The 27,281-nt window shown below is 43.3% G+C and overlaps 1 protein-coding gene and 1 non-coding gene across 3 annotated transcripts; one reads left to right on the plus strand and one right to left on the minus strand.

The window, feature by feature from the left end:
- The first annotated feature begins 3,597 nt into the window (after positions 1 to 3,597).
- Positions 3,598 to 26,980, plus strand: Srpx2 (sushi repeat containing protein X-linked 2). Of its 2 annotated transcripts, XM_036175044.1 has the most exons (11): positions 3,611 to 3,803; positions 8,129 to 8,209; positions 17,977 to 18,168; positions 20,140 to 20,316; positions 20,591 to 20,717; positions 20,881 to 21,002; positions 22,359 to 22,538; positions 22,842 to 22,975; positions 23,896 to 24,017; positions 24,983 to 25,186; positions 25,673 to 26,980. In XM_036175044.1, exons 1-10 carry the CDS (start codon positions 3,722 to 3,724, stop codon positions 25,161 to 25,163), a joined length of 1,398 nt encoding a protein of 465 aa, XP_036030937.1. In that variant the 5' UTR covers positions 3,611 to 3,721; the 3' UTR covers positions 25,164 to 25,186; positions 25,673 to 26,980. The 2 variants fall into 2 exon arrangements, with proteins under 2 accessions (XP_036030936.1, XP_036030937.1); XM_036175043.1 differs by lacking the exon at positions 25,673 to 26,980 and having other exon boundaries at positions 3,598 to 3,803; positions 24,983 to 25,263.
- Trnaf-aaa lies at positions 17,279 to 17,350 on the minus strand. Its single transcript has one exon. It is a non-coding gene; the product is annotated as a tRNA-Phe (tRNA).
- Positions 26,981 to 27,281: the final 301 nt, after the last annotated feature.

Below are 27,281 nucleotides of genomic sequence, written 5' to 3' on the forward strand. Positions count from 1 at the left end.
AGCAAGTCCCCACTCTACCTCCATGCCTTTTTTGTGCATTGAATTAGGGTTGCCTACACGAACATGAGTGGGAAGGTACTGATGAATGAGGGCAGCTAACCTGTGACTGCACCGCTGGAGAACGTGACTTCCTCTCCCCAGTAACCATTAACCCCGACAAGTCCCTCCCCACCCGTGATGAGATGTCAATGAGCCCTCTCACATGCAGGACTGGTGCTTGCAGCCACTGTTGCTGTGAATTCATGAGGTCAAAAGCAATGTCACATCCAAAAGAATCCAAAAGAAATGTCACAGAAATCGCTGATTTGTTTTCTTCTGAGACATAATCTTATCTATCCCAGATTATCCTGGAACTTACTCTGCAGTTTAGGCTAATCTGGACCTTACAATTGCACTGCTTCAGCCTCCCAAGTGTTGGAAATTTAGGTCTATACCACCAGATCCATCTAAACTGAATTTTCAAGAAATAGAAATGTTAACTGTGGGGCTGGAGAGATGGCTCAGAGGTTCAGAGCACTGGCTGCTCTTCCAGAGGACCTGAGTTCAATTCCCAGCACCCACATGGTGGCTCACAACCATCTGTAACGAGATCTGGGGCCCTCTTCTGGCCTGCAGGCATACATGCTGTATACATAATAAATAAATAAATTTAAAAAAAAAGAAATGTCAACTGTGAGTAGATAATGGGTATAGGGTGGTCTATACTATATAAGACTAATGTAAGAATTATTCCATACTATGTAAGAATAATAGCAGACAGTAAGATGAACAAAGCTTGCCCTTCATCTGAGACCACTAAAAAACAGTTTAGCAACGGGTATCATCTTGCCATGCATAGATTATTTAGAGTTACTTAAAGAGCCTTCCAGAAAAGCCCCACTAGGTGTATTTTCCTTCCATTCACAGTATGGGAAATTAATTTCGGCTCTTCAGGCAAGTGTTGATAAGGGAGGGGTCTACTTCAGTGATAGGGTGCTCACGTGGCTCTCTCTCTCTCTCTCTCTCTCTCTCTCTCTCTCTCTCTCTCTCACACACACACACACACACACACACACTCTCTCTCTCTCTCTCACACACACACTCTCTCTCTCTCTCTCTCTCTCTCTCTCTCTCACACACACACACTCTCTCTCTCTCTCTCACACACACACACACACACACTCTCTCTCTCACACACACACTCTCTCTCACACACACACACACACACACTCTCTCTCTCACACACATACACACACAATGTATTATATTTTTTGTAAACACAACCTTATCATAAATTTATGACCAAAAAACGTTTGTTTTTTAAAGAGAAAGCACAAGAATATAAAGTTGGGTGGGAGGATCTGGGAGGAGTCGAGGAGGGAAAACATGACCATGATGTATTGTATGAAAAGAATTTCTAAAAGTACAGCAACAACAAAGAAGTTAAGTCGTTGAAAGGAAGGTTTCAAAGTATACCCAGCCCTGTATCATGCAACTGTGAATTTGAGAGAACTAAAGGATTATAGGCAAAAATTCCTAGGGAAAAACTAAAGTCGGTTACGTGCTTCTCCTCTCTGGAGTTGGTGAAATTCCTTTTCATTCAATCCTGATGTCATGCTGAGTCATAAAACGTAGTGTTCTTCTGAACACATCTCTGGAAGTCCTCTGTTAGTCATTACTACACTCCGAGCTCGAGGCCAGTGCCATTCACACTCCCCCTATTGTTCAGCAGACAACCCCAGCTCCTCTAATCCTCCTGCCCTCCCCCCTTTAAAACTCTCTTCTTGAGGAGTAATAACTATAGCTTAGGGGATAATATAGCTTTAAGACAGCTTTTGGCAGATGTGCATGTCCCAACATCTGGGCAGTGTTACCAGAATCCCGGAGGCCCTGACAGACCAGGAGCCACTGGTTCTAGGAATGTTAAAGTAGAGGGTTTTTCCCCCAACTGATGAGAGGAGCAGAGAGCAAGGAGAAAGAAGAGAGAGAACGAGACTGCAAAAAAGAAAATAAAAATCAGGTAAGGACTGCACTTAATTCCTCACACTGTACTGCCCCATTCCACAGCTGTGGAGAGGTCAAAAGACCCAAGACTTCAGCTGCTATGGCTGGAGGTGGAGGGAAGGGAAACTTTTTAATGAAATTGGATCATATGCTGTTTTCATTTGTGCTGGCTGCAGATGCATGTTCCTGCTCTCTTCTCAGCTTCCAGCAGAAGGATGGCTCCCTCCGGTGAGTCAAATTTTTCAGTCTGAGACTGGGGAGAAGGTGGGCAGGAGACAGGTCATGGGCTCTAAGAGTCTGGGGGTGACACAGGAAAACCTTTATTCCACTGCGAAGGGAATAATATGGGAGAAGGGTTAGTGATTAGCTCATTTCCCTGGCTCTTTTAAAACACATTTTCTGTTCCCCCTGGTGCTTTAATCATCTATTCCCTTTAGCTCCTTTACATTTTCTTTTCCTGATAGCATCCTTACCATTTTCTTCACCTCCATTCCTTACTCTCACTTTTCCCTCTCTCCTACTTCATAGACACCCCAGATCAAAAATCAAGGAATAATGACTTGAAAAAGGAATTGTTGGCTTTATTGGATGGCCCTTTAAGGGCCCTGCCCAGACCTGCCATTGTTTTTTGTTTCTCTGTTTCTGAAACCAACTCCTCCTCTGGAATCGTAGGGAAAGCATGTGGGTGAACGGATGCTTGTGGAAAGGTCCAGGGACCAGTTTCTACTGATGGGCAGCAAGTTTTAGTGCTGCTGTTTGGGGAGTATTTGTCCAGTGGCACCACAGAAGTCTCTCATCTCATCTCATTAGCGTGAAAGATTTCCCCAGAAAGGGAAATGAGTTAGCAATAGGAGTTTGCTCATATTTTCCTTGTGGGCCTCATTAGGAGCTCTTCAACCTCTCTGCTGTCCTGCTAGTTCAGCAGGGCAAGACTGGAGGCGGGGGGCTGGACTTGAAAGCCACAAGTGACTGTCAAACCACTGAGCCTCAAAACCCAAAACCAAGAGGAGAACAGAACTATAGTTAGTGCCTGGAAACGCCCTGTCTTGTCCGATATGAAGCTAGTAATGAGGATATGAGAACACACTGATGTTTCCCTCTGTAGCAGGCAATAATAGATCCCATGAGGTAGGTACTATTGTTCTTGTTCTACATGTGAAGAGACAGAGGCTTAGAGAAGTTACCTCATTTGCATATTGGTAACAGAACTGGATTCATATACAGATTTGCCTCACTTTGGAGCTCAAGGTCTTAGACCATATATGTTAATGCTTCCCCAGATTTGTGCTTAAGAAACACTGAGTGGACACAATCCCTAACTAGTAGCCTTTGGATTTCCGGGTTCCCTCCTAGTTCTCTGTGACTTTATGTTAGCATTTCCCTGGTCTTGGAACTTCAGTGTCCTCCCTGTAACTTAGATCATGCAATATTCACACTGGATGGCATCAGAGTAAATTGAGGATTAGTTTCTTAATGCCTTCCTTTTCCTGCTTGGAGGAAAGAGGACCATAAATCCAAATAAGTCTTTTTATCCTATGAAGTAGGAAAGGTTTATGAGCCAGATTATACAACGGGAGTTGATTAATGTTAACATTTTCTTCCTCACAGATCTCATATATCTGCTTCTTCTCACTTTTGGGAGTTCATAGCTGGCTCAGTTCTGAAAGTCATTTTCCCTTACTCTGATACTTCTGGCCACATAGCCCTATTCTTGTCTCCTGAAGCTTCCCTGTTAAGGATGGCTGCTCAACTGACTCAAAGAGTTGCTCTCCCCCTGCTGCTGTTCCTAACACCAACAGTGCTATCAACATGGTATGCAGGTAAGTTCTGTGAGCCGTTTTGTCCATCCCTTCTATGGGGGTCACGAACTCCACCAAGACATAGAAGAGGGAAGAACGAGATGACAATGAGAGATCCTAACTCACACCCAGAAAAAAACCATTAAGTGGCAATAAAGATGACTCAGTATTACAAAGGGCTAATGATCAAGGCCCATGAGGCACCCTAGCAAGAGCTATTTGATACTAGGCTGTGCTAACACAGAAATGAAAGAGTGAGATGGCGTGGCCTTTGAGGCCAGGCTTCCTACTCCCTTTTCTCCAATGATAATGGGGTTTTTAGGGTTGCCTGTGTGTTTCGTTGTTTTGTTATATGTTTTGCTTTCTATGCAGAGAGTTGAATGTTGAGTCTCCCAAACGCCAGGCAAATTCTCTGCCCCCGAACTCTATCCACAGCCCACTGACAACTTCTTAGATGTTTTTAATAAGCCAAAGACTCATTAATATTAATTCTTTCCTAAGCCAAATATCCTTGTCAAGACTACAAAATAGAACTCAGATCATGTATTTCTTTCAGAAAAATATAAGGGAGACAGACAGTCTACTAAGAAGGAACAAGAGTCCACCAGACTCCCCCCCACCACTGTTTTTCTTTCTTTCTTCCTCCCAGAGTGTCTGTAGGATTTGTATAGCCTTTTTGCTAACACAGTCAATGACAGTATAGATCACATTCTCTTAATTAGGAACCCCATTATCTTCAGGTTTCTTCCTTATTTCAGAAAGGATGCAGCTTTCTGGAATCCTGAATATTTCACTCTGCACCCCTGGGAGACATATCGAGCCAACATGAATGGTCTGAGAAGGAGAGGGGGGTAGAACAGAAGGCAGGACAGGGACAGGATACTGAGCCACTATACAGAGGTTTTTTATTGGGTTCTAGTGGCATTTCAAGTGCTAAGAATACTCTGTGGCCTGCAGTGTCTGCCCTCATAGGGGCTGGAAAGAGTGGGGGAATGAGACAGTCCCAACCAATGGGGTTAGGAAAATATCCAGAGATGAGTAAATAACAAACTGCAACCATCACAGCCACCACCATTGCTGCTAAAATTTTCCACATCCCCCCAGCTCCTGGTAAAGGCCTTTGGCAACAGCTCTGTTTGTCTGGAACAGCTGCATCCAGCTTTCAAACAAGTATGCAAGCCTCTTCCCCTCTTTGGCTTAACCTGGCTTAGTAGGGGGGAAAGCACAAGGACTGACATTCAGCTGAAGAAATTCCAATCAAGCTCTTGGCAGAGGCACACTGTCTGGGGTTAAAAGAGCCCCAAGTCTTCAGGAGATAAATATACGGCTGTTCTCCCCAACCTCCCGCTGGCTTCAGTTCAAGTATAGAAGAACAAAATCTACCCCAAAGCTCACAGAACTAGGGGGGAGAGGAGATTCAATGGTTCAAAGCCCAATTCTGAACACCTGTATGGAACTCATTAAAGCCTGAAATGTTAGAGTTTTTCAGACAAGGCATTAAAAACACTTACCTTCCTGTGAGGTTCTCAGAGGGCTGTTTGCAAATCAGACACTCCTCACTTCTCCACGAATCACCACAGTCAACACTGCTTGTGAGGAACCCAAGCTGCTGTCTTTGGCAGCCCTACAAGCCTTCTTAGAAGGCTGCATGATGACTTGGAGAGTTAATGATTCTTCCTTCAATGCTGGCTCAAACACTGGGGTTGTGTCCATTTGCCCATTCATTCATTCATTCATTCACTCATTCACTCAACAAGTATGTGTTGAACATTGCCTATACCCCCAAGGAGTGTTTCATTCTCTTGTTTGGCTTTGTTTTCAAATGGGAAAGGCACAAAGAAAACAGCCAAATGTGGACTCAGGGCAAGTGAGAAAATGCATCCAGGAATAGTCAACGGAGAGGAGAAAACCTTAGAGACTATACATGAAGCTGAGTGGGTTAAAAAGTGTGTGCTGTAGTTTTTGTCTTCAGAGAGCAGACATTAATTTGGCTCTTCACATCATTTCAACTATGAAATATCTTTCCAACCATACATTTGTGAAAGGCTGGACTTAGAGGGTCCTACTTGGCTGTGGAATTTGAAGGAATGCAGAAACAGACCACACAGTAAGCAGCCACTGACTGATGATGCAAAGGAACTGAAACATGTTCAAGCAAATGGAATGATACAGAGGCTGTGTCCTTCTGGATAGTTTCATTATTATAGCCCGCTTCAGTATCCCAAAATGTGCATAAAATATTCGAAATTAGGCAACTAGGAGACATGGGAAAGTTTAAGCTGTTAACTAGCCCAAGCCCATTCTTGGTACGAAGAAAAGCCAGCTCTGCTTTAGCTACCCCCATACACTGGTGGAGACTGTAATTTTGTGATTGAGTCTTCCCTCAGTTCTCCCACATCCCCTGTAATTCTGGAGTAGTATAAAATGCACTATGGCCTATGGTCTCCCCCACCCCACCCCATTGCCACAGTAAAAATGCTAGACTGCAAGACAGATTTAGGTTCTTAATCCCTTCTGGACATAGTCAAAATGTCCATCATTTGAATCTTAGTCTCTGAGTCTAGTCCACAGGGCTCAAACAGACCGGGCTGGGAGATCTACTCTGCAATGTACTATCTAGGAGGCCTTGGGCAATTCCCTTTATTCCTCTGAGTCAGCCTCTGTGTCTATACGCAGAAGAGCACTATTGGTGTGTACCCAATTGAGATGTTATGGCAATGTAATGAGCTAGCTCTACATAGTAAGAGCTGAGTTGTCACTGGCGTTACTTGATCCAGACATAGGCCTGGGACACCCTGCTTTCTCTTCTGGTGAACAGCTGGTCCCTGATGAGCGTTTCTTCCCAAGCTAGCTCTGCAATAAGAATGGGGAGACCTAACACTTTTGGGAAGCAAGCACATCTGGCCTCCTGTTTACAGGAGCTGTGAGGGGTTGAGGCGAACACTAAAGTAAAACAGCTGACAAGGAGTCCATGCTGCCCAAACAAACCTCCCCGTGGGAAAGAGAAGAAGAGGGGACCTAAGGAAAAATAGAGGAAAGTCAGACAAACTGAAATGGGAAAAGAGCCAAACTGGAGAGAAAAAGTGAACCCTTCCCTCTGGAATGAGGGTAAACCAATATGGACATGATTTCATAAGACAAACTTGCAATCTGATTCATGTCCATGTTTACCAAGATGGACTGATATCCACCCCCAACCTCCCCCCACACACACACACACTCCTAGCCTGGGCCCTGGGGAGGCAGGGAGCTGCATCATCTTGCCCTCTGCTCCACCCTGTAGTGCAGGAGTCCCTGTGCTCTGCCCAAGAAAAGGCCACAGGCTTACATTCTGTGTGTTTACAAAGGTCAAAGGGCTGCAGCTCGAAAGCCCAGCCCAGTCCTGGAAGTACCAAGGCTCTCCTGGAAATGGAGAATTGTCTGCAGACTCCAACACAGCCGGCTGCCCTGTCCTGAACATGCATTAGAGCACATGGGCATTAGAGAAGGCCTTCCGGAAACTTTGCTGCGGAAAGAACTAAATTGTTTTCCAATTAGTTCATATTCATGACCGATTTCCTGCGTCTGGTGGAACATACTGTTTAGTCTCCCCGACAGCCGCAGACCTGCCACCACCAGGAACTGGGCCACTTAACTGAATGGAAGTAGATAGACTGGGAATGTTTTCTAGTTCAGCAGCTCACTGCTAATGCTGCTCCTGACCGGAAGAAGAGGAAATTATCCCAAGGACTCTGCCTTGGGAGATGGAGCTTACTGTGAGAGAAGTACAGCTCCTGCACTACATGTAGGAGGCCCCAAGTTCAATCACTAGCACTGAGGAAAAAAAAAAAAAAAAAAAAAAACTCTGAACTCTGACTTCTCTTTTTACTCCAAGCCAGAATAAAGTGCTTATGAAAGAATTCTCATTCCCTTTTGCCCTTTAAGCCATCCATCTCTGCCTTGGCATGCCACAGCAGCAATAACAATCAGGTACTTAATATGCCCTGTAGGCTAATGAGAGAGCTTGAAATACTGTTTCCCTTTGAGAACTGTGTATATGCCTGTCACTGGAGAAGACACTTAGCGCAATTATTTCCTCAGAACTGGGACAACAGTCCATCCCCAGAGCTTGGCTGTCAGTGTCTCACCAAGACTAGTGAGCTTCATCAAGGGAGTGGGCCATTTGTAGTCTAGAGTGACAGGATTGATAGGTGGTTAAGAAGTCCAATTATTTTGTTTTGAAAGTCTCCTAGTACATCCAGAGCCCCCACCACACCTTACACCTCCAATGTTGCTGTCTGTGTACCTCATGTGATCAAGCTCACCCACAGTAGTTCTACAATTTTATACTCGGCTCCTCGTTCTAGGCTCAGGCCACGATCCAGATGAAAGCTACAATGAAGTGTATGCAGAAGAGGTCCCAGCTGCCCGCACCCTGGACTACAGAGGTAATTCTCATGTGTTTCAAGCTCGGGAAGGAAGGTTTCTTGATGAAGACCCAGCTCTTCCCAGAAACAGCCTCATCCATGCTTAGCTCATATGTGTCTGAACTGCAGCTCACAGAATCATCAAGAGCTCTGATTTTTGTCGTTGTTTTCTCTTGTTCTTGTTTGTCCCTTTGTTTTTAAGCATGCACTCTAGCACTGAGCCCAAGCCCTCTTGTTTTGTTCACTTCTTTCTTGAGGCAGGATCTCACTATGTATCCCTGGGACAGCTTTGAACTCCAGACCCTTCTGCCTCAGCCTCTTCAGTGCTGCGGTGACATGTGTGCACCTCCACACATAGCAGGTGTGGTATGATTTCTAGTTACAGACTTGGCTACTGACTTGCTCTGTGGTTTCACTTCCCTGGCCTGAAGGATGCTCATCTATTATGAGTCATTAAGCACGGCCTGAGTATCTGCTTTATGCCTATTCCTAGGCAGGGTAAGTCTATGGGAAATACAAGCGCTACTACAAGGTTCTGCCCACTCCTGGATGGGTTTGCATTATGTTGGGCATGAAGTGAGAATAAAATTAACACATGCAAAGCAAATAAGTGTGAAACTGTGTGGTAGCCGTAAATGAAGTAGGAACAGAAGATGAAGAATTCAGGAAAGTGGTCATGCATGAAAGATGACATTCAGGACAGGCTGTGAATGATGAGCAGACTGTTAGGAACTGGGGAAGGTGATAGGCAGACATTTGCCAAAGCAGATGGCCAAAGATATTAAGGGAAAACCAAATTCACTGTACTAAGGAACTAAGAAGAAATTACACTGACTTGAAGGGGTGGAATGAGTGGAGTAGTAGAGAATAAGAGAATGGAGTTGACTGTAAAGAGTAAATTAGGGGGCGGAGAGATGGCTCAGAGGTTAAGAGCACCAACTGCTCTTCCAGAGGTCCTGAGTTCAATTCCCAGCACCCACATGGTGGCTCACAACCATCTATAATGAGATCTGGTGCCCTCTTCTGTATACATAATAAATAAATATTTTTTTTTAAAGAGCAAATTAGGAAAGGTCCAATGACCTAGGAGTCTTTTTTGTTTTGTTTTGTTTTTTTGAGACAAGATTTCTCTGTGTAGTTTTGGTGCCTGTCCTGGATCTTGCTCTGTAGACCAGGCTGACCTTGAACTCACAGAGATCCGCCTGGCTCTGCCTCCCGAGTGCTGGGATTAAAGGCGTGCGCCACTGCTGGCCACTGCTGCCCTGCTCCTAGGGGATCTTTCTAAGGAGAGTCAGAAAGAATGCTGAATAGTAATTTCTTTATTGGATAGCAAGTTAGTTCAGGTGATGTCAAATATGACTTTAATTTATGATTATACCTGTCCATGCTTTCCTGAGCATACATAAGAGGTTAGCTGTTATGTTCTAAAGAGTGGTCATATGGCTTTTCACAGGTGAGTGCCACTGTAATAGGTATTTCAGAACACTAACTAGGTTATTCTGTCTAGAAAATATAGGTTGGAAGAAGTAAAGCCTGAGTTGGGGAGGAATCAATTACAGAAATGTTAGGTAGAAACATTCAATTCTGGGGGCAAATAAATGTAGACTAAGGATGGACCCCAGAGGGACTAGAGGTATAGCTCAATAGCAGAGTGAATGCATGGAGTGTAGAAAGCTCTCCTGGGTTCGAGTCCCAGCATCACAATGAAAGGATGTATTCCAGAGATGTTTCAGAGGAGATGATAAGATTGAGTGCAGATTTGATGTGCTAAGGGATCAAGAAAACTAATGTTGCCAGGCGGTGGTGGCGCACGCCTTTAATCTCAGCACTCAGGAGGCAGAGGCAGGCGGATCTCTGTGAGTTCCAGGACAGCCTTGTCTACAAAGCAAGTTCCAGGACAGCCTCCAAAGCTACAGAGAAACCCTGTCCCCTGTCTCAAAAAACTAAAAAAAAAAAAAAAGAAGAAAAGAAAAGAAAAAAAAAAAGAAACTAATCTCTGAAAGACTCCAAGCTGAAGAGCAAGGAGGACTCTAAAAACCCTTTCAGAAGGCCAAAGTTTGAAAAGTAAACTAGGAGCCAATGAGATGGCTCAACTGGTATCAACTGGTAAAAAGAGTCTGCTGATAACCTGAGTTCAGTCCCTGGCACCACATGGGCCAAGGACACACAGACACAACTACATGTGTGAGCATGCACTCGTGTGGTGGATGTACACACACAAAAAGAAGAAAAAAAAAGAAAGAAAACTAATTTGGAAGATTGCTGGGTAGATGGTTGAAAGAGAGAGAGGAAGACTTGTGAGCACCCAGCTTAAATTAAAAGGCTCTCTAAAGAGAGAGCCAAGGTCAGTGCCTTAGAAGACATTGCTCTATATGAGTAGGAGAAAAATATACATCAAATGAGAGAGAGAGAGAGAGAGAGAGAGAGAGAGAGAGAGAGAGAGAGAGAGATCAGTATGGAAGAAGATTTCTATCAAGAATATTACAAAAGCTGCAAATGAAAATTTAGAAATGTGGAAATGATATGGAAGGAGCTATGTCAAGCATTGCAGAGAGATCAAATGACAGCAAATATTTCAGTTACTGCGAAGGTAAATGGTGTGACCTTTGAGAAGGCAGTTCCAGTAGATAAATGATCCCAGCCTGAGGTTCTTCCACACTCCTTTCTAGCTATGCCTTTACTGTCTTCTTTTTGCTGCTAGTGATGCACAACCACTACCTCTGACTCTAAATTCCCTGCAGCCTGTTTCCCCATCCACCCACGTATCCCCAGCTGACACAACACCTCTTGAAAAAGATAGTTCTCCTTGGTCACCAAATCGTGTGGCCTTGAGCTTCACTCTCAATCTCTCAAACAGCAGCAAGCACATCCTTTTCTTATTGGTTCCCCTTCCTTGGATTTCATGGTAATTTCCCTATTCTGATCATAGTTGAAGCCAAGATAGGAAATGGAGTCTCTGGTAGTGACCACAGAGAGAAGAAGGCTGGCATCTGAATTTTGGACAGCACCAACTTAGCTCCAGAGCTCCTGAACTGCATCTCTAACACTGCTAGACACAACCATTTAGAGATGTCTAAAATGCAATTCTTTTGTTTTGTCTGAAAAAAGTTCTACAATAAACCTGACTGTCTTAATTTCTGATAATACTACCACCATCCTCTTAGTGACTCAGACTTCAAAATACCCCAGTGTCACTTCTAACAATCCCCATCACATTTAATAACCCCCTTCCTTATTATTTTTCACTAGTCATTCACCAAGCCCTATCATTTCTTTAATACATGGGATTGGAATTATTATTATTCCATACATAGACAAAGGCTGTTGTTTCCTAATTAGACTCCCTGGCTCAAGTTTCTGCATTCCTCCAATGTCGTGACCAAGTAAACCCATTTTAAACAAAATCTAGCTTTATGTCCCGTCTGATGACTTTTTACACCATTTTTCCACGTGAAGTCCGTGCTTTAGCTAGGGTGGTATACTGTTTGTTCCCACAAATTGATTTAGTACACACTGGGACTTCACTCTCCTTCATTCGTTTTTCTTATTACATTTATTCATTTATTTGGAGGACGTGTGCCGCAGCACATGTGTGGAGGTCAGAGGACCATTTGCCACAGAGCTTGTTCTCTCTTTCTACCATGAGGAACCTGTGGGTCAAACGCAGGTCATCAGGCTTATTTGTGAGTACATTTACCCACACGGCCATCTTGCTGGCCCTCGTTATTTAATTATCTCCTATGTACCTCTTCTGAAATGAATGTTTCATTTATTTGTTTGTTTGCCAAAACCACTCACTCATCTGGCCTTCATTATGTTCTGTTTATCGCTCTGAACAGAACAGTTATTGAACAAAGGGAACCATGTATATCACTCTCACAGAAGCCTATGAAAAGTAGGCGCTGACTGGTAGCCTCCTGGGAACGAAAAATGGAAGAATATGATACTAAAAAGCATTAAATTCAAAAGGTACTTCTTCATGCAGAGCTATGAATTAAATGCATGCTAGGCTTGTGTTCTACCACCAAACCATACATCCTGCTCCAGAACTACTTTTGAAGGGTCTGCCATCCCCATTATTACTACTTACCTGCCTTGCCGGTTATTTGTAAATTACCAAAAAGCCCTTCAAAAACTCATAAACACAGTAGTATTTGCCTTGGTGTCTAGTGTCCAGTAGCTCTCTTTGGAACTGAGTCTCCAGGCCTAAAACAAACTAAGGTTATCAATGATGCATGCAAAGGAGTAGCCAGGAAAAGTACAACCTGAGGTCCCGGCCTCCTTTGTAATCCTTTTTGTGCCCTGCAAAGATTTGCTCTGCAACTGTGCCATTTCAACACTTCCTGCAATTTAGAGGTGATATCACCAAGTGTAAGTACTGGAAATGGACACCAGTGTATTGGTGCTTGAAGACACCAGACTCCAACCCAGACACTGATGTAGACAAAATCATTCCTGGGAGTGGGTATTTCATGTGTGGGGTTTTGGTGGTGGTGGTGGTGGTAGTGGGTTTTGTTGTTTTGTTTTTTGTTTTTCGAGACATGGTTTCTCTGTGAGGTCCTAGCTGTCCTGGAACTCACTCTGTAGCCCAGGCTGGCCTCGAACTCACAGGGATCCGCCTGCCTCTGCCTCCCGAGTGCAGGGATTAAAGGTGTGCGCCACCACCGCCCAGCATGTGTGAGGTTTTATTTGACTCTCACCTCAGCCACATGGGCTGCTTTATTATCTCCTACTTGACAAACCAGGAAACTAAGCTCAGGGAAGTCTCGGAGTGACAGAACTTAGTGAGACAGAGAAGCATTTAAACCTAGGACTTTCTGACTACCAAGCTGTGCTTATCCCATGTTCTTCGTTAAAAATGCAACTGTTCTTTAAAAGATAAAAAGAAGAGATGAGAAGGGAAAGGCATATCCTTATTTTAGGGAACACTGTCCACATAGTTTGATACTGTTTTCACAAATTTTACACTTTCTGCCATTCTCTTATCAAGAAACCTGGAGCCAGAAACCTTTCTCTGAGGTGTGGCCTTAGTCTTCTGGGTGGCTAAGCAGCTGCCTCACAGCTTGTCTCAATCCTGAGAAAATTAGTCACTGTCTGGGTTACCTCAAGTTTACCACAGACAAGGTCTTTTCCTTGCCAGTCTTTCTCGTCTTTGTGTGTGTATGTGTGTATGTGTGTGTGTGTGTGTGTGTGTGTGTGTGTGTGTGTGTGTGAGTGAGAGAGAGAGAGAGAGAGAGAGAGAGAGAGAGAGAGAGAGAGAGAGAGAGAGAGCGCCCTTCCAGTTTCTTAATTCTGGACAAGCTAGTATGTGTCACTCATAATATTAAGTGTTCTATAAATGTTATTTCATTTAGATAAAGTACATGCTTGCTGTGTTGTGAAATGCAAAGATCTCTAAAGTATATTATTCACTTCAAAAATAGTTATTAGAACTGGGCACATGGGTCAGTGATAGAGGACAGGCCCAGCATGCATAAAGTCCTAGGTTTAATCCCAAGAAGCACACAAATATAAAGCAGTGATGGGACCAATGTACACAATATGCTAGTGTATGTGTGAAAAGAGCAAAGAAAATTAAGAAGTCATACAAGGGTTTGCATTTTATCTATTAACTGCTGTCATAGGTTCTTTGGAAGTGGAATGAATGAGCGAGCATAGGCACATGAAGACTGAGAGGAGATACTTTACTGTGTGGCTGTTTACACTTTGGGAGTCATGAAACAGGTGGATCGATTCCTTCTTCAAAATATCAGTGAGTCCTTCAAAAAGAGCAGCTGCAGTGACCGATTCTGTACTTAGAAAGCACGAGTTTTTAGAATAGACAAACTTGGGCTCCATCATGGCCCTGACCCTTACTTCCCATGGAATCCTGGGAAAGTCGTCTTAAAACATAGGGATAATGACTGCATAACTCATGGAGCTATTGGGAGAACTATATGAGATGGACACAAGAAGGGAAGTATGATGCCGAAGCACAGGACTCGATATTATTAAATTGCACAGCAGACATGGTAGCATGCACTATTTAACCACAGCCTTAGATCCAGTTCCCACTGGAAGTCTTTCTTTACAGTTGTCCAACCAGTTTCGACTCTCTTGAACTGTATTTCTCCATCTCATTCACAGCCCTGGCACGAAAGGCATTGTCGGTCATGCCTCACTGACTTCCACATAACGTATCTTTCACCATCCCTGTTCTACCAGTCTGGTGGCCCTACCCAAAAAGGAAATGAAGTCAGTCTGGAATTACTTGTCCTTGAGTGCTTCTGCCAGCTCACAAGCCTCCCCTTGAAATAATCTAGAACACTGTTCTATCAGTGCCATCGGCGTCAGCAGGCTACACTTCCTAGAGACAACCTTCTCCCTTATTTGAAAACTGAATTTGTGGTTTTGCCCCTCTCCTGTCTCCCAACATTGTGTCCTTATGTCACAATTCCTCTGGGCTAGCGATTTTTAAAAAATGCATGCATGTATATATTGTGTGGTAAATGAATCCCTCCCTACCTCTCTACCCTCCCATTTCTCATCCCCCACTGCTTCCATTAGCCCCCTCTGTTCCCCTTAGACAGATATATTTGCACATCAAGCCTTGCTTTTCTACATCTGTATAAAGTCTAGGAATCACAAATATTTTTAAATGTGATAGTTATCTTTCTGAGACCAGGCCAGCAAACTTGAACTTCCTTCCAGTAGCCGGGCTCCTATCACTCTCTTGGCATTGATTCTGAGCCTTGCATTTCTCTCTCTCATTCTTATTTCCCGTACCCGTTTCAATCTGGTGTGTGTATTTTCCTTGACACAATATGGGAGACAAATAGAACAGAGGTGCTTTTGAGATCCCAGCCTCCCATGTAAGTCTTTGTGATATGTATTGTGGCTTTGTAATCAGCAGCTCTGCAAATCCAGCACTTAAGAAACATTATGTAATTCGAAATGGTGTCTCCAGATGGTAGCCCTGTCACTGCCACCGACTTAAACTAATTCTGGAAGCCGCAAGCATGGTACTGAATAGTTTTTCTCTCTGTCATCTGTCTTCATTCTCCAGTTGCATGTAAGCAGAGGCCCTAACCTTTCATTTTTTTTCCTTGACTCCCGATGCAATGTGCTGTCTTTGTCCCTGGGGTTTGAAAATCAAATAAGCTTATATGGTGCTTTTGCCTTCCAAACCCTATGCAAACAAATCTGTGCCATGGTGTGTGAGTAACCCTTGTGCAGGCCACCATCCAGTTGTTTCCCTGTGTCCCTCTAAAATCAGAACCATACAGAACAAGGAGTAGTGGTGCAGACCTGTAATCACATCACTCAGAAGATTAAGGCATGGAATCATGAATTTGAGGCCAGCATGGACTATATAGCAGACACTGTCTCAAAAAAATAAATAAATAAAAACACAGAACCAGGGGAAAAGGCATGTATTTTGTCACCAGTAAGGTGTCTTTATAATATAATCATCCTGTAAACTTGCATGCTCAGTACTGAACTGGGATTGGATTTTTCAGTCCTCAGTGATCTGCTTTGAAGTCATATTCCTATTCTTTCTCTGGTTTACATTTTCCATGTTTTTTTTTTAAGTTGTTTTAAATTTGCATACAGCAAAATGCACTTTCTGGTGTACAGATCTGTGAGTTTTGACAAATATGCAGTGTAAGATAGCTAACACCAGAGGGAGGAAGTTTTTATCAGCTCAGAAACTTGTCCCATATTGCCATTTTGTAGTTCTCTATCTTTACCTCTAACACCTGGCAACTACTGATATGTACTCTATGCATCTGGTCTTGCCTATAGATGCCCCTGTATATTTTATATAATGGAGTCTTGTTTCTCTAGCTTCCCAAAATACACTTAAAATTCATCTGTGTTGTCACATGTATCAGCACATCACTCTTACACAGAGATAAACTCATTAACTCCACTATTCACATATAGAACCGATTTTTGACAATTATGAATATGGGTACTTTAAACACTAGTGTATAAGATTGTGTGTGAACCCAGGTTTTCATTTCCCTTGAATAAACACCTTGACGTGAAGTTGTGGAGTCGAATGGTAAGTGATCCTTTCTTCATAAAGAATGATGACATTACTTTTCTATAAACTAGTATTTTACAGTATGTCAATGTTTTTGCCTTTCTTCAAGCAATGTGTAAGGGTTCTAGGTTCTCTGCATTTTCTTCAGTACTTGGTATAGTCATTTCATAGTTAGACATTCAAAGAGATATATTGATGATATTTCCCTGGGGTTTTAATTTGTACTTATTTACTGGCTAATGGTGAAGATCATATTTTCATATGTTTATTAATCATTCATAGATCCTCTTTGTCTTTTGTCTATATTCTAACTGGGTTGTTTGGAGAATTTGCATCTTTACTGTTGAGTTTTGAAATTTTTTCTGTACTCTATATTCCATTCACTAGTCATTTGTTGTGAATGTGATACATGGTTTAGAAACATTCTCTCCCAGTTTTTGTGTTTTCTTTGAACTCATTCATAGAGTAGCAGATTTTTCTTCTGAAAATGTCCAGTCTGCTGGTTTCTCTAATGATTTAATGGCGTCATGTCTAAGGCTTCTTTGCTCATTTTCAATCTCAGAGGTTTTCCAGTTCTCCATAAGTTTTGTGCTTTCTGTTTTCAATGTAAGTCTAACTTCAATTTTTACTACATTTTGGTATAAGATATGAGACTTAGGTTCTATTTCTTTTCTTCTTCTTCCTCAGTTTTGCACATGAAACTCCAATTTCTCCAGCACGATTTGTTTTGAAAAGCTGTTTCTTTTCCATAGGATTGTTTTTGTACTTATGTCCAAAATTACGTTGACCTACTAAAGCCTATTTCTGGGACTGTATTCTGTTCTACTGAGGTGTGTGTCTTTTCTTTTAACACTACCAAACTGTTTTGTTGTCATTTTGTATTGATTGATTGATTGACTGATTTTTTCAAGGCAGGATTTCTCTGTGTAGCTTTGGAGCCTGTCCTGGAACTCACTCTGTAGACCAGGCTGGCCTCGAACTCACAGAGATCCACCTGCCTCTGCCTCCTGAGTGCTGGGATTAAAGGCGTGCACCACCACAGCCCAGCTAAAGCAAGTGTTTGCCAAAACCCAGGTTCGAACAGGGACCTTTAGATCTTTAGTCTAATGCTCTCCCAACTGAGCTATTTCGGCTTTTATTTTTAAGGTTGTATTTTAATTACATTTATCCCTTCCCTTTCCATATACTCCCTCTCATTCTTCTTTGAATTTATGGCCTCTTTTTCCATCAATTGTTATTGCATGCATATATGTATATATGTATATACATATATACAGTATATGTATTGTAAATACTGGTAGCTCCAGTCATTCTCCTGAGAAAAGTAACCTGGCATTATGCTTACAGATGTGGAATTCTAATCACAGAAGGCCTTACTGTCCATTGTGAGAATACACAATGGGCATAGCATTATTGCCTATAGAGCCAGCTTCCTTCCCCTCTTTCCTAGATAAAGGTGAATTTTGTTCTTTTGGAAATATACATGCATATGCATATATATATATATATATATATATATATATATATATATATATATATATATATATATATATACATATATATATATGCCTATTGAGTCCATATAATGTTACTTGTATGTATGTTTTCTTGCTAGACTGTTAAGCACTAGACAAACAATCAGTGTACCCTTCCTTGAGGAGGGCCACCTCTTCCGCTCCCAGCTCTTCTCAGTCACCTATAGTTCTTTGTGTAAGGTTGATTCCTGTACTTCTAGCTTACTTTTCTTCTGCTACTGCAGTCCCCCGATGGTGTTATACAATGAATATCCAGGATGGAGAAGCCACATGCTACTCACCAAGGGGAGGAAATTATCACAGCAGCCTAGGCACACGTTGTGAGCTCTCCTGTGACCGGGGCTTTCGACTGATTGGACGGAGGTCGGTACAATGCTTGCCAAGCCGGCGTTGGTCTGGAACTGCCTACTGCAGGCGTAAGTTGTATGTGAGCATATACTGATGTGTGTATGAGAAAGAAGGCAACCTGCTGGGCATGGGAGGTATATACCTGGAAGTTTTACTCTGTGAAAGTTGGGAATTTTCCATAGGCCTCCAACAGAGCTTTTCTTCTTCCTGACATTGTAGTTTATTTTTCTCTGTATGTGATTACTGTCCAAGTAATATGGGTATTTAAGTCACAGCCAGCCACTATGACTCATAGCACCCAGAAATGTGTGTAGGAGGACAAGATTTGGCCATGAGGAACTAATATAGGCCTGGGCCACCTCTTGGAGCTTCCAAGGATGTGTTCCAGACTCTCCCACTTGTGGTCAAGTGTCATCCTTCCTTGACTACAGCCATAGAAGGTCTTGCCAGTAAAGCTAATGAGACATCTGCTAATCATCATTTTCTTGTTAAAGTAGGAAGAATCCCCAATCCCATAACATGGGATAGAAACACACACATATACCAAATCCTGTCTCCCTTCACCTCCCAAACCCCTGCCTCTTATTCAAACCTTCAGCCCTTTGGCAGCAGAGATTTGGCTTCCATATGTGATCAGCAAATACCATTTGAAGGACATCCATGTGCACAGAGCTCTACATTGGCTGCTTCAGGAAATTGCTCAGCTCCTCAACTACCCTTCAGTTGCTAATAGGCTAATAAGATAGAATCCTATATGTGTGCACATGCACGCTGCACACCTGGAGGCAGATGTGCTAAGCATTCAGAGATAAATGAGCTTGGTGAGAAAAGAAGCTATGAAGGAGAGGAGAAGATGGATAGACAGAAAGAAGTCACTACAACCCTTCAGGTGATGATAAGTAAGTGGCTTTAGGACTTAAACTTCATCATTTCCAAAATGAATTTGAATTGAACAGACAAAACAGATATAAGACTGTAAATTATAAACAAAAAGCTAGTCAAAAGCACAAAAATATGCCCATTTCCAGGTGCCTAGAATGAGGTGGCTTTTGCAGTTGAATCCAGTATTTAGCTTTGACCTTCCTCATGGTTGAATCTACTGTTTCCACTGCCATATAATACTAAATAAGTGAATTCATCTGAAGAGACCGATCTTTCTGATTTCTGGTTCTGACTTCAAGGAGGTCATTTTCATGTGATTTTTTTTACATAACAAATAGAGGAACACAGTAAAGCAATAACCTTCAAGCTTAGTTTAGTCAAGAAGCAAAAATGAACAGAGCCCATATAGAATTTTTCTAGAATGCCTTAATGTTCAAACTTTATGCAGGATTATAACTTAGACAAGCTAAAGAAACGTGTTTGGCTTACTCCTCTCAAATGTCAGGTGTCACCAAGAAAACTAATGACAGCTATTCTATGCTAACAGCCTATAAAGTACACAGATTCCACTTTTACCAAATGTCATCGTGCCCTCCACACAATGGCCTGACTCACGTGAACAGAAAGCCAACTGACTGTAAGGGAGCCTTGGCTGAACTGTGTGTACAGCCAATAGCTTTGAACATGCTTTAGGGCATATAGCATTTGAAGAAGACATGGCACCTAAAGAATGAGAAACAAAAATTAACCATTGCCGATGCTTTCCTTAAATTGTCCTGTGAGATAAATATATTTTACTGATAAAAAACAGTGAGGCTCCAAGAAATGAGGAAACACCTTTAACACCACAGAGCAAGAGGTGAAGTTAGTATGCAAATCCGGGTCTTATTTTGATAATCATGTACTCAGACAACTAGTTTACTTTCTTCAGACCCCACTCTCCATCCAACTAAGATTGCTTCTTTACTTGGTAAGATGAAAATAAAAAGGCAAATTGAAGGGAAGGCAGTTCCATAGGAAAAGTTAAGGGCAGCCTGGGTGAGTTTTCTATGATCTCTGTTGAATACAACAATGATCCTCCTATGGTAGATGCTCATGCATCACCTCCAGATAGTAGTACCACAGGGTGCTGAACTTACTGTTCGTTTCTCTCTTAGAGATGAGATGTCATGCACTGCCATTCATCACTAGTGGCACCTACACCTGCACAAACGGAGTGCTGCTTGATTCCCGCTGTGACTACAGCTGTTCCAGTGGCTACCACCTAGAAGGTGATCGCAGCCGCATCTGCATGGAAGATGGACGATGGAGTGGAGGAGAGCCTGTATGTGTAGGTAAATGCTGGCAGCTCTAGTTATTCTGCTGCCCCAAAAGGGACCTGGCATTAGGTTCACAGATGTGGAATTCTGATCACAGAATTCATACACCTTGTGTATGAGAATATACACAATGTGCATAGCATTATTGTCTATAGAGTCAGGCTCCTTTCTCCTCTTTCCTAGATAAAGGTGAACTTTTGTTCTTTTACCTACCAGCAGTGTGTAATATTGCTTCCACCAGGGAAGGCAGGGGATCTATAAATCCACACTTGATCTTTGACCTTGGCAGACATAGATCCACCCAAGATCCGTTGTCCTCATTCCCGTGAGAAGATGGCAGAGCCAGAGAAATTAACTGCTCGAGTATACTGGGACCCACCCTTGGTGAAAGATTCTGCTGATGGTACCATCACCAGGTGAGCTTGTGTCATGAATGCCTCTTGTGTCCCCAGCAAGTACCCCTGGGGTACTCACAGTCTGACCACACAGGCTGTGCTTGAAGTGATGATGTGCCTCAGATCTCAATTCTACCCATCTTTCCCTGAGGAGCTAAGTAACTCCTTTATGCTGTCTCATTAGGGTGACACTTCGGGGCCCAGAGCCTGGTTCTCACTTCCCTGAAGGAGAGCATGTGATTCGTTACACTGCCTATGACCGAGCCTACAATCGGGCCAGCTGCAAGTTCATTGTAAAAGTACAAGGTCAGAAAAAGCTCTCTATTAGACATACTGTTCAACATTGCTGCTCTGCCCTGACCTTCAGAAACCTACAACCTCTTCCTCTTGTTTGTATTGGGAGGTGTAATGGCCAACTTTGTCAAACAGACTTATTAAGAAAACCCACACTATATGGGCATAAAATTGTCACAGAAGCCTTGACTCTCTAATAAGGCTCTATCGCTCTTCTAAATCTAGACAAAATTCACAGATAGTCTAGATCCATTTCTTTTCTTGGCCTTAAAAATAATCAAATTTGATGAGTCTTTGTGCCCATTCACATCTGCCAAAATGATAATGTTGGTAGCTTGGTGTTTTCTTCTTTGCTTCATATCACATTGCTTCACTTTGGCTTTCTTATCATTAAAATAATTCATGCTCATAATTAAATACTTTAAAATAAAGGAACAGCCAGATATAGTAGCACATGCCTGTAATCCCAGCACATAAGGCAGAAACAGGAGGATAGCAAGTTCAAGGTCAGCCTGGGAGTACATAGCTGGATGCAGTCTCAAAAAAAATTAAAGTAATACCTAAACAGAATAATTTATTACCTCTATCTCCAGAGGATCATTGTTGATAATGTTCTAGCACCTTCCTTCTAGTTTTTTCTCTATACATACTTACAACATATCATTTAAGATCACCCTTTCCACTTTAATCCCAGCACTCCGGAGGCAGAGCCAGGCAGATCTCTGTGAGTTTGAGGCCAGCCTGGTCTACAGAGGGAGATCCAGGACATGCACCAAAACTAAACAGAGAAACCCTGTCTCAAAAAACCACACACACACACACACACACACACACACACACACACACACACACAAGAAATTCCCCCATATTCTTTGATATTGAGTTCATAAATATTTTCAATCACAACATAATTCTACTCTAAGACTGTATCATGATGGGTTTAACTATCTCTCCATCAGGACTCATCTGACTTACATGCTATAGAAGTAAGTCTGATCAAGTGTGGTGGCACATACCCGGAATATTAGCACTTAGGAAGCTTTGACAGAACAGCAGTGAGTTTGGAACCTCTTGGGCTCCACAGAGAAGCCATTGCAGCCTGTGCTGTACTGATTGAGAGACCAGGTTTCAAGAGGAAAAAAAAAAACATTCTACAAGTTGGTCATCTTTACAATGGTTATCTATAAAAATCTACAAATATAGACAGCAGTTTCCTTGATACATTTACAGTCACCCTATGGCTCTGTGTGTGTATGTGTGTGTGTGGTGTGTGTGTGTGTGTGTGTGTGTGTGTGTGTGTGTGTGTGTGTGTGTCTTTCCTGACTATAAGAGATATCACAACCTCTAACTTGAGCTTCTTCCTGGCAGTGAGACGCTGTCCAGTTCTGAAACCACCACAGCATGGCTACCTCACCTGCACCTCCGCAGGGGACAACTATGGTGCCACCTGTGAATACCACTGTGACGGTGGTTATGAACGCCAGGGAACCCCATCCAGAGTCTGCCAATCAAGTCGACAGTGGTCAGGATCACCACCTGTCTGTACTCGTGAGTGAAACTATGAAATGATTAAACAGACCTGTGGCTCAGGGGCACTTTAGAAGAACTTCTTCTATGGTCCAGAGGTCTAATATCAATGTGTGTGATATGAGAATGGGGATTCTGACCTGGGTCTGTTTTAAGGGCCAACATTCTCCCAGAGAATACTTATACCTCAAGAAGAAGGGTATAAAATATTCAGGTTTCCTTTTGGAATTCACCTCAGGGAAGAGAGGGCAAGGATATAAAGACCAAAATGTCTTGCAGGGTGAAGAAGGGCATGTTCTGACTGACCATCTGCTTCTGCCCTAGCTATGAAGATTAATGTCAATGTCAACTCAGCTGCTGGCCTCCTGGATCAGTTCTTTGAGAAACAGCGACTCCTCATAGTCTCAGCTCCAGATCCCTCCAATCGATACTACAAAATGCAGATCTCCATGCTGCAGGTGAGACCTACTCCCCGAGGCCAGCCTAGCCAAAAGCTTACTCTGTGCAGCACAACCTATGCATTCCTCCTTTTGTGGGTAGTTTTGACTCGGTTTATCATTAGGTACATCGGTTACATTTTAAAAAGTGTTATTTTTGTGGGAAAATAAGTAAGACCAGTGGAATGGTAGATGTATATTGCAGAGAACAGGGTGTAGGCTGGGAAAGGAATATGGAGAGGTTCATAAAACAGCTATGAGTAAATGTAAATATTAAGAATAAACTCCATGTGTGTTTCCAAGGAATTTCACTTGTATAAGGAGTGCTAGGTAAGTACCAGGTAATGACTGACATGCTTTTATACATATACAACTAGTTCTCCCAACAACCCCTATGATGTAGGTACTTTTCTACGCCCCTCTGAAGAGGTGAGGAAGCTGAAAACAGATTCAGTGACTGGCCCAAGCACATTAACTCGTAAGTGGGAGAGCTGGGACTGAACCCAAGCTATCTAGCTCCAGGTCTGGGCTGTCAATCATGATCAGTGCAAAAGTTCCGTGATATCATAAAGGAAAGCAAGGAAGCTGTGCAGTGATTTTAACTGATGAGTAGAAGAGAAAGGTGGGTAGGTAGAAGAAGACTGAAGAAAAGATTAGACTGGGTGGCTGTCAAGAATTGTGTTTCTCTTTGCTACTCCACGTTGCAAATCAGTTTCAGACACTCGAATACAAAAACACTTTTGTGTACCAAGTACTTCAGGAATGAGGGGGAAGAGGTTGTCCAGACCTCATAGCATGTGACAATTTGATTATGAGCTTGTGTGATTGTTGCGGAAACCCTTTCCCATGTTGCCTTCTGTGGTCACAGGTGGGCGTCAGCCGAGCAGCCTAAGAACTTGAGGGCAAAGGCTATTCAATTTAATGTTTTGTCTCCCTCCCAGCAATCCACCTGTGGACTAGACCTGCGGCATGTGACCATCATTGAGCTGGTGGGGCAGCCACCTCAGGAGGTGGGGCGCATCCGGGAGCAACAACTATCAGCCAGCATCATTGAGGAGCTCAGGTGCAGGCTGGGAGGCTGCAGGGCAGGGATGGGCAAGAACCTGAGACAGGACACTAGTGAGCAGGAGCAAGGGCTCTTGGAGACATTCCTTGTGTTTGAACTCTTACAGCTGCACTCAGTCAGGAGAGCCATTCTCAGCTCTAATGGAACATGACAATTAGATGGAGGCTAAAACTACACATAACCAGGCTCTACCACAAACCACATCTCTGGGCTTTCATCAAAGCACCTCAGGTGACCTTGAAGAGCCACAATTGAGACACAAAGATTCCACTCTAGACATGAATCGCTAGGAAGCCTCTGATCTTGGTGCCTATGAGCTCCTGTGTTTACCTTCAGTCGCCAAAGGAGAAGAAGGCATCTTTGGTCACTGAAATCTGAATCATATCTATCTGTGCCACCTGTAGCAGGTGGTAGAAGTTGACTTTTCTCATTATCTGTCCCCAATTACACTCAGGTCCAATAAAACCATCAGTGCTCTCTGTTTGAGAAACAATACCTACCCCTAGGATTCAGTTTCAGTGGGGACAGAATGATTCTGGTCAGTTAAAGAGACTAGGAAACACTCGGAGGAGGGAGACAGCAGACTCACAGCTACAGGTGGAAGAGTTAAACAGGATTTGCTTATCAACCTCGTGGCTGCTAAGCATGATGTGCATACAAGTAAGTCACAGTGTCTGCAATACACACCTCCTGGAGTTGCTCCATGCAGCCTGAATGCAGCAGGTAACAGCTTTGCTTAAAGTGGAAAACATGTTGCAGAAATTACAGGCTAGGGTGAGGAAGGAAAGCTGACATCGAAGGCTACCAAGACTAGAAACTGAGCAGAAAATAAGCAAAAAGGATGTGTGCTAAGTAGGAGAGGGGCACAGGAAAGTGTGGAGCTATAAAAGAGCAGAGGGGAGCAGCACAGTCTTGTGGGACTTGGCCCAAGGTCTTATACCTCTCTGTGTTGCCCTGTCTAGGCAATTCCAGCGCCTCACTAGTTCCTACTTCAACATGGTGTTAATTGACAAGCAGGGCATTGACCGGGAACGCTACATGGAACCTGTCACCCCTGAGGAAATCTTCACCTTCATTGATGACTACCTGCTGAGCAACCAGGAGCTGGCACAGCGAAGAGAGCAAAGGGATGCGTGCGAGTGACCCTGAGCCAGGCTGGGGCTGAGGTCAAGTGCGCAACTGTCCTGGGTAGCTTAAACTGAGGAGGAAAGGTTTTTCCAGTGTTAGGAGCAGGACTCTGGTGGGGGTGAGGTTTGCCAAATCCAGTTCAGTACCAGACATCATTTTAGGGCAGAATATTTGTTTTCCTCAGCAAGGCTCCACTTCAGGCAGCATTGGGAAAGCATATGAAAGTAGGCAGGGACTGAGGCCAGGCAGTGGTGTGCGGGCAGATGGTCTTCTCTAACTAGAGCCTCTGCCCAGCTCTCCAAAGTCGCTGAGATAACTAAATCCTAAATTCATTCATTTACTGTGGCAGAAATGGTTCCTTTACTCTACGGTGGCAGCAGAGGGCAGCATAACAACAGACAAGCAGGACACTTTAAACAAGCATCAATAGACTTGCCTTACAGTTACTGAATTGTATTAGGAGCAGGCGAGGGGTGACGGGTCTACAAAACATTCTTGAAGCTGACTGTCATTTCCCTTTGCAGGACACTGGACTAAAAAAGGTTGCTTGAACCATTGCTGCATCAAGGGTTAGAAAAACATTTTCTCCAGAGTTTGGGAAGCACCACCCAGCCATGGCAGGATGTTCCCTCCTAGCTACTCCAATTAGTTTGTGGGCAAGAACGCCTGCTACTGAGGTCGTTAGTGCCCCTGATGGTGGCCCTTCATTAGAGGATCCCCCAGTCTGTGAACTAGATTTACCCCAATTGGGGAAATGACTCAGCTGGTAAAATGCTTGCCATGTAAGCATTTGGACCTGAGTTTGATCCCCAGAAGCCATGTTAAATAGCTAGATGTGGTGTAAAATAGCTAGATGTGGAAGCCCAGTGCAGAGGTAGAGATAAACAGATCTGTGGGGATCCTGGTCTAGTGGTGAGTACCAGGCCAAGCAAGAAACACTATCTCAAGAAACATGGTAAAGGGCCTGAGGAACATAACCCAAGACTGGCATTTGATCTCTACAATCTCCATACACAGGCACATACTTGTGTACGCACATGTACTCACACACCGCCACCGCCGCCGCCACCACCACCAAATATAGCAGGAAAGCAAAGGGGATAGCGTCATGCATTGACTTTCTCAGATACCCACTTTTAAGAGATGAGCACAGAGCAGGTAGCTAAAGGAGCCAAAGGTCAAGGTTAGGAACCAGGCCTGAAAGTCAACTTGAGGTTGGGCATTTGGGAAATGGAGCCACACACAGATCCCTGCTTTTGCTTTTTCTTTCTTCCTTTGGTTTGCATCTTTAGTCGCCTGACTCCCTGCCCCTCTTTGCTGGGCATTAAAGCCAGGATCTTCTTCATGCCAAACTCTGCTGCTGAGGTGCATCTCCAGCTGCAGGTTTCTGCTCTAACTTGTGTCTCACAAGGGGTGTTTCACCAGTGATTGAAAAAAAAATGTTCTTCCCTTGCTTCTGAGAACTGTCTCTTGTACAGTGATGGAAGCCAGAATCATAGTCAAGTCTCAGATGCCCTGTTCCTTCAGCTTTTTCCTGGGCACCATCATTGGGCAACTGAAAACAGCAGGCAGGCTGGGTGGGGAGGCAGAGATAACAATGCTCAAGAACCTACTGTGTGTCAGATGCCATTATAAACACATTCTTGATTGACTCAGAAGTCTGCCAAGAGCCATAGAAGGTAGGAGTTGTTATTAGCTCCAATTTACTGATAAAGGAATTGAATCCCAGAGAGGCTAGGCAATATGTTAGGATCCCACAGCTAATAAGTGGCAGTTAGGCATAGACACCAGCAGCCAGGCTCCACTATGCCATCTGACCTCTATTTCTTTTTTTTCTACTTCCCATTAAATGATAACTGACCACTCTAATAGGTGTTCTGTCTTCCTTGGAGACAATATTCACAGTGGGCCGGGAGGAAAGAGAAAAATGAAAGGCTCTCAGCCCAGAGTGGTAAGATATAAATCATAAGCCTACAACATACAGGCATAGCAGTGAATCAGAGAGAAGCAGTTTCAACTAGAGTTTTATCGGAAATCTCAGTTTAAAAAGGGAAAACAAGAAGTCAGGCAATTACTTAGTGGAGTGGAACACGGAAAAATTATCAGACTGGCAGGGGGAAATGCATTCTCCAT

The sequence above is a fragment of the Onychomys torridus genome, chromosome X (genome assembly GCF_903995425.1).
Source record: "Onychomys torridus chromosome X, mOncTor1.1, whole genome shotgun sequence".
In the NCBI taxonomy this organism is placed as follows: Eukaryota; Metazoa; Chordata; class Mammalia; order Rodentia; family Cricetidae; genus Onychomys; species Onychomys torridus.

Bases quoted from the DNA above. Each gene is read 5' to 3' on its own strand.
- Srpx2 (XM_036175043.1), top strand. From the start codon at position 3,722: ATGGCTGCTCAACTGACTCAAAGAGTTGCTCTCCCCCTGCTGCTGTTC. The intron at 20,718-20,880 runs GTGAGCTTGTGT...CTGTCTCATTAG, and splicing joins GCTGATGGTACCATCACCAG to GGTGACACTTCGGGGCCCAG. The intron at 21,003-22,358 runs GTCAGAAAAAGC...TCTTCCTGGCAG, and splicing joins GTTCATTGTAAAAGTACAAG to TGAGACGCTGTCCAGTTCTG.